General features: G+C 44.1%; 1 protein-coding gene across 4 annotated transcripts in view; it reads left to right on the top strand.

Annotated features, from left to right (window-relative positions):
- PIP5K1A (phosphatidylinositol-4-phosphate 5-kinase, type I, alpha) overlaps positions 1-6,880 on the top strand; it is a 52,426-nt gene that overhangs the window by 20,725 nt on the left and 24,821 nt on the right. For 2 of the 4 annotated variants that reach the window (XM_011937854.1, XM_011937856.1), the window contains exon 2: positions 4,694-4,725. In XM_011937854.1, the coding sequence (XP_011793244.1) occupies positions 4,694-4,725 (32 nt within the window). Of the gene's footprint in view, positions 1-4,690; positions 4,726-4,816; positions 4,853-6,880 lie in introns of all 4 variants that reach the window. The other 2 variants (XM_011937852.1, XM_011937855.1) reach the window with 2 other exon arrangements.

Below are 6,880 nucleotides of genomic sequence, written 5' to 3' on the forward strand. Positions count from 1 at the left end.
CTTGCAGTGAGCTGAGATCCGGCCACTGCACTCCAGCCTGGGCGACAGAGCGAGACTCCGTCTCAAAAAAAAAAAGAAAGAAAGAAAATTGGAAAGTAGGCCTTGTGTCGTGGCTTATGCTTCTAATCCCAGTACTTTGGGAGGCTGAGGTGGGAGGATCGCTTGAGCCCAGGCATTCAAGACCAGCTTGGGCAACATAGCTGAACCCTGTCTTTACATATTCTTTCCTTTTTTTTTTCTTTTTCCTCGAGATGGGGGTCTCCCTATGTTGCCCAGGCTGGTCTCGAACCCCTGGGCTCAATTTAATCCGCCCATCTTGGCCTCCCAAAGTACTGGGATTATAGATGTGAGCCACTGTGCTCAATGCCTGTCTCTGTTTTTATTTATTTTGTTTTTTGAGACAGAGTGTCACTCTGTTGCCCAGGCTGGAATGCAGTTGCACGATCTCTGCTGATTGCGATCTCCGCCTCTCAGGTTCAAGCAATTCTCCTGCCTCAGCCTCCTGAGTAACTAGAATTACAAGTGGGTGTCATCACACCCGGCTACTTTCTTGTATTTTTAGCAGAGACGGGGTTTCACCTTGCTAGCCAGGATGATCTCGATCTCCTGACCCTGTTATCTGCCTGCCTTGGCCTTCCCAAGTGCTGGGATTACAGGCATGAGCCACCGTGCCTGGCTTGACTGTCTCTTTAAAAAAAGTCAGCTCAGATCAAGAAGTTTGATTATCCAGACTTGTTTTATTTTCTTCTGTGGTATTTTTTTCCTTTACTTACATTATAAAATCATCAGATGCACGTGAAGTAGAGAGAATAGTGTAATGAACTTCCATGTACTTATCACCTAGCTTTTTTTTTTTTTTTTTTTTTTAAGACAGGGTTTTGCTGTTTCGCCCAGGCGGGAGTGTGATGGTGTGGTGTGATCTCGGCTTACTGCAACCTCCGTTCCCTGGGTTCAAGCGATTCTCCTGCCTCAGCCTCCAAGTATTTGGGATTACAGGCGCCCACCACCTTGCCTAGCCAATTTTTTTGTGTTTTTAGTAGAGATGGGGTTTCACCATGTTGGTGATTCTGGTCTCGAGCTCCTGACCTCAGGTATTCCACCTGCCTTGGCCTTCCAAAGTGCTGGGATTACAGGCGTGAGCCACTGTGCCCAGCCTATCACCTAACTTTGATAGCAGCATTTTGCCAATCTTCTTGCATCTATACTTCATTTTTCTACCTCTATCTCCCTGGAATATTTTAAAGCAAGCGCAGTCCTCATGGGATTTCATTTCTAAATACTTCAGAACGTATTAATACACTTAAGGAATCTTTTAGAGGTGAGGATGGAGAGTATAATGTAACTACAATAGTCGTGTCGCATCTATAAAATTAATATTTAACTTTTCTTCTCAAGGCTCTTTTCTCAGAAATGTCTTTTTACGGTTTACTTTTTTCTAATCAGCACTCAAACAGGTTTTGCACATTATATTTGGTTATTTCTCTCTGAAATCCTTAATTAAAATAGTTTCCAAACCCTGTAGTATTTTTTGAGGGACAAACGAGATGTATTTGTGAGTTTCCAAAGTGTTTATACAAACATAAGTTGTTCGGTCATAGGAGAGAAATAACGTTTCTAAAAATATATCAGCATTGCAGTTTAGTGTTAATAGTCAGCATTAAAGAGAAATGAGAGAATGTGGAGATGCCTGAGTGATGGAGAAAAAAGCAGGAATAATTTGGCATTGAACCGAGGCTGAGATATATTAAAATTGAGCCAGTGTGGAGAAGCTGGCCTAGGACCTTCTCTGTAGCATTTATAGCCAAGCTATCACCTATATACCCACCCTTGGGTAATAGGTTCTCCTCTCTTACAGTACATGCCACACTTCCAAGTGTGTACTAATGATAATAAAGACATTCAAATAATGCCCTTCGAGAGTTTTGCCTTAGATGGGGGGATGCAGGTCTCAAGATTCTCAGACAAAATATTTTCTTCTAGGGAAGAATAAACTTTAATGCTGTCTCCCTACCCAAAATGATAATGATATATATAAATCATGTATGGATTACAAAATGATAATGTATACCTACAGTATTTTTCACAAAGACACTAGAAAACATTTTCTGTTGAACAGTATTCTGGTTTTATCTATAGGGATGAATCTCATTCTCTTTAAAAATTGTCTGGCTAACAGCCAGGTGCAGTGGTGCAGGCTGATAGTCCCAGCAACTCAGGAGGCTGAGGTGGGAGGATCACTTGAATCCAGGAGTTTGAGACCAGCCTGGACAACATAGTGAGATCTCCTATCTACAAAAAAGAATAATAGCAAAAAAAGCAAAATCAGCTGGGCATGGTGGTATACACCTGTAGTCCCAACTACTCAGGTGGCTGAGGTGGGAGCATCACTTGAGCCTGGAAGGTAGGGGCTGCAGTGAGCAGAGAGATTGCACCGCTATACTCCAGCCAGGGTGACATTGTGAGACCGTGTCTCAAAGGAAAAAAAGAACAATATATTTATATATATATGTGTGTGTGTGTATATATATATATATTTTTTTTTTTCCTTTTTTTGGATATAAAATAGGTATGATATTTTTCTCTTCTGTTCCGTGGTAGGTTGGATCTCTGATGTGTGCCACAGGGGCAAAATTTTAGGCAAGGAAGAGAGTAGTAGGTCTTGTGTCCTGATTCTGCTCCTCTCTTTGTCACTTGGTCTGAGTATTATTACTTAGACTCTGATAGCATCATCATTCTACGTGCTCTTGGAATTAGTCCCAGTTTTGTAGTCGCAGATAGCTAAGCAGTTGGCACCAAAATTCCATGGAGCGACATCTTCTCATCTTTATTCTAGGTACTTTGCAAGAGTGTAGGCAGCCCTAGAGCTACGTGTTTGTGTGATAAAACTAGGAAAGGTAGCAAGGTAGAACTTTTTAGGGAGTAAGAAAGCTTCAAAGCCACTCTACATTGAAATTACTTATCTGCTTTTTTCCCCTTGTTTAACTTTATTCAGTGACTTTTTGCATACAGAGGAGCTTACTTTCTGGGTGGTAACTACCAGACTAGAAGCAGATGCTGGCTATTGGTTCTGCCTGGTCTCTTCTAAACCCTTTCCTCTGGGTTAAAAGAGGAGAGGATAGGCCAGGCGCTGACCAAAGAGTCTAGAATCAGCATTTTTATTCTCAACTGAAAGCACGCAGAGTACCTCACTGAGAATCAGATTCCATAGTTGCTAGTGTGGGATAGTAGCATGTGGGGGATGGGGCAGCTGAGGGTTTTGGCAGGAACCGTGATCTTTGAGATGATGATTAGAATTTCATGAAGGTCTACGTAAATTGAAAATTAAACCTTGCTGTGAGCCTAACTTTGCTTTTGTGGGCACGGTGGCTGACGCCTGTAATCCCAGCACTTTGGGAGGCCAAGGCAGGTGGATCATGAGGTCAGGAGTTCAAGACCAGCCTGGCCAAGTTGGTGAAACCCTATCTCTTCTAAAAAATACAAAAATTGGCCATGCGCAGTGACTCACACCTGTAATCCCAACACTTTGGGAGGCCGAGGTGGATGGATCACCTGAGGTGAGGAGTTCGAGACCAGCCTGGCCAATGTGGTGAAACCCCATCTCTGCTAAAATACAAAAATCAGCCAGGCGTGTGGTGGGCACCTGTAATTCCAGCTACTCATGAGGTTGAGGCAGGAGAATCGCTTGAACCCAGGAGAAGGAGGTTGCAGTGAGCCAAGATCGCACCATTGCATTCCAGCCTGAGTGAAGAGTAAAACTGTCTCAAAAAGAAAAAAAAAGGCCCGGTGTGGTGGCTCACGCCCATAATCCCAGCACTTTGGGAGGCTGAGGCAGGCGGATCATGAGGTCAGCAGATCGAGACCATCCTGGCTAACACGGTGAAACCCCGTCTCTACTAAAAATACAAAAAATTAGCCAGACGTGATGGCACACGCCTGTAATCCCAGCTACTCAGGAGGTTGAGGCAGGAGAATCACTTGAACCCAGGAGGTGGAGGTCACAGTGAGCCGAGATCGTGCCATTGCACTCCAACCTGGGCAACAGAGCGAGACTCTGTCTCAAACAAACAAACAAACAAAAATGGGCGGCAGAGCAAGACTCCATCTAAAAAATAAAAATAAAAAAAAGGGACAGGTGTGGTGGCTCATGCTTGTAATCCTAGCACTTTGGGAGGCTGAGGTGGATGGAGCACTTGAGGTCAGGAGGTTGAGATCAGCCCGGCCAACATGGTGAAACCCCACCTCCACTAAAAACACAAAAATTAGCTGGATGTGGTGGGAGGCACCTGTAATCCCAGCTACTCGGGAGGCTGAGGCAGGAGAATCACTTGCAGTGAGCTGAGGTCATGCCACTACACTCCAGCTTGGGCGATAGAGTGAGACTCCATCTCAAAGAAAAAAAAAGAGAAAAAAAAAGTGACATTTCCCAGAGGAAATATGAATATTTGAGTAAGAAAGAGGGCTAGAATAAAAATGGAATATGCACAAGGCCTATGTGAGTATGGAGAAGGAGAGAGGGACATATAAAATTGCTATCCAAAAGGATCTGGTATCACTGAGCAAGAGGCAGGAGTTTATACTCGTGTTTAGTTTGACTCAAACTCTGATGCCTTCAGTGTGCTTGATAGAGATGTGAGTGTGTGATACACTCTCATGATGGTGTGTGTGTGTGTGTTTTTTTTTTTTCTCCTAGCAGCATCTGGAATCAAGAGACCCGTGGCACCTGAGGTGAGTTTCATATTGATACAATGGTTACTAAAACTTTAATTCTGAGATAGAAGGAACCTGTTTATGACATTTTTATTTTTTATCTACTTAGGTCTTGGAAGCTAAACAGGATTCTTACCCCTCATTGGTAGGCTAGAAATTATGCAACTCAACTTTTATTGTAGTTTATTTTAAATATTAACAATATCTCACATTTATTAAGCATCTTTAATGTACCAAATGCAACGTGTACCAAAAAGTAAATACGGTACCTAAGTGCCCTTTAAGATATTCTTATTTAATCCTGCAAACAACTACAGTGAGGCAAATACTGTTACCTGTTTTACAGATGAAGAAAGTGAGGATTACATAGTTATTAAGTGGGATTAGTAGAGCTGGGATTCAAACCCAGGCAGTCTGACACTAAAGCCCACTTTCTTAGTTTTGCTGTTATGGCCTCCTGATTGCATACCTTCGATGAATATGAAGAACTTCTTTGAGCTATGCAGAAACTATTAGTTTCCCAAGTTTCTCTTTTTTGTCCAGAATATCGTCAATTTGCTCAACTTTCTTCCCATGGAGTATTTCCTAACCCTCTTCTCACTTCTTGCCTCTCCCCTGGGTTTTGTGAAATGGGCCTCAGAATGCAGGCCCTTTTGACCTGGGACTTGAAGCTTTCTCTCAGAACATCTTCCAGCATCTGTCAGATGATATACTGAGAGTTTTCTGGTACTAAGGGCCTTGGCTGAAAGAATAGAACCTGAATATCACATCTTAAGATTGGGACATCCAGCCAGTCACGGTAGCTCATGCTTGTAATCCTAACACTTGGGGAGGCTGATGTGGGAGGATTGCTTGAGGCCAGGAGATCGAGACAGGCCTTTGCAACATAGTGAGACCCTGGTTCTACAAAAAATAAAACATTAGCCAGGTGCACACCATAGTCCCAGCTACTTGGGATTGCTTGAGCCCAGGAAGTTGAGGCTGCAGTGAGCCATTATCACACCACTGCCCTCTAGCCTGGGTGACAGAGACAAGACCCTGTCTCAAAAAAAACCTGTGACATCCTGTTTCCACTAGTCTCTCAGCCTTCTGGCTTGTTAACTTAATGCGTATTGATATCATGAAGAGGAATTTCATGTCTCTTGCTCTGGCATCTTGGCTCTTAGGGATAACGTTCTAGCTTTCTAGACTGCTGTACTGGTTTACTCCTCTCTTTCTTGCCTGTTTTTTTTTGAGATGGAGTCTTGCTCTGTTGCCCAGTGTGGAGTACAGTGGCTAGGCTCGATCTTGGCTCACTGTGTCCTTCACCTCCCAGGTTTAGGCAATTCTCATGCCTCAGCCTCCCAAGCAGCTGGGATTACAAGTGCACGCTACCATGCTCGCCTAATTTTTGTATTTTTAGTAGAGACAGGGTTTCACCCTGTTGACCAGGCTGGTTTTGAACTCCTGACCTCAGGTGATCCCACCTGCCTTGGCCTCCCAATGTGCTGGGATCACAGGTGTGAGCCACTGCACCTGGCCTCTTTTCTTTTCTTTTCTTTTTGTTGAGACAGAGTCGAACCCTGTTGCCCAGGCTGGAGTGCAGTGGTGTGATCTTGACTCACTGCAACCTCTGCCTCCTGGATTCAAGTGACTCTCCCGCCTCAGCCTCCTGAGTAGCTGAGATTACAGACGCATGCCACCACATCAGGCAAATTTTTTGTATTTTAGTTGGAGATTCACCATGTTACCCAGTCTGGTCTCAAACTGCTAGGTTGAAATGATCCTCCCCACTTGGCCTTCTGAGTAGCTGAGATTACAGTACCCAGCTATGTTTCTTTCCTTTTTCTTTTTTTTGAGAGAGTCTCGCTCTGTCACCCAGGCTGGAGTGCAGTGGTGCAATCTCACTGCAACCTCCCCCTCCCAGTTTCAAGTAATTCTCTGTCTCACCCTCCTGAGTAGCTGGGATTACAGGTGCCCACTATCATGCCTGGGTAATTTTTGTGTTTTTAGTAGAGACAGGGGTTTCACCATCTTGGCCAGGCTGATCTTGAACTCCTGACCTCGTGATCCACCCGCCTCAGCCTCCCAAAGTGCTAGGATTACAGGCGTGAGCCACCGTGCCCGGCCATCACCCGGCTATGTTTCTGCTAGTATTTAAATATATTCACCTTTGGTTGGGTGCAGTGGCTCA

Source organism: Colobus angolensis, unplaced genomic scaffold (assembly GCF_000951035.1).
Source record: "Colobus angolensis palliatus isolate OR3802 unplaced genomic scaffold, Cang.pa_1.0 Scaffold169, whole genome shotgun sequence".
NCBI lineage: Eukaryota > Metazoa > Chordata > Mammalia > Primates > Cercopithecidae > Colobus > Colobus angolensis.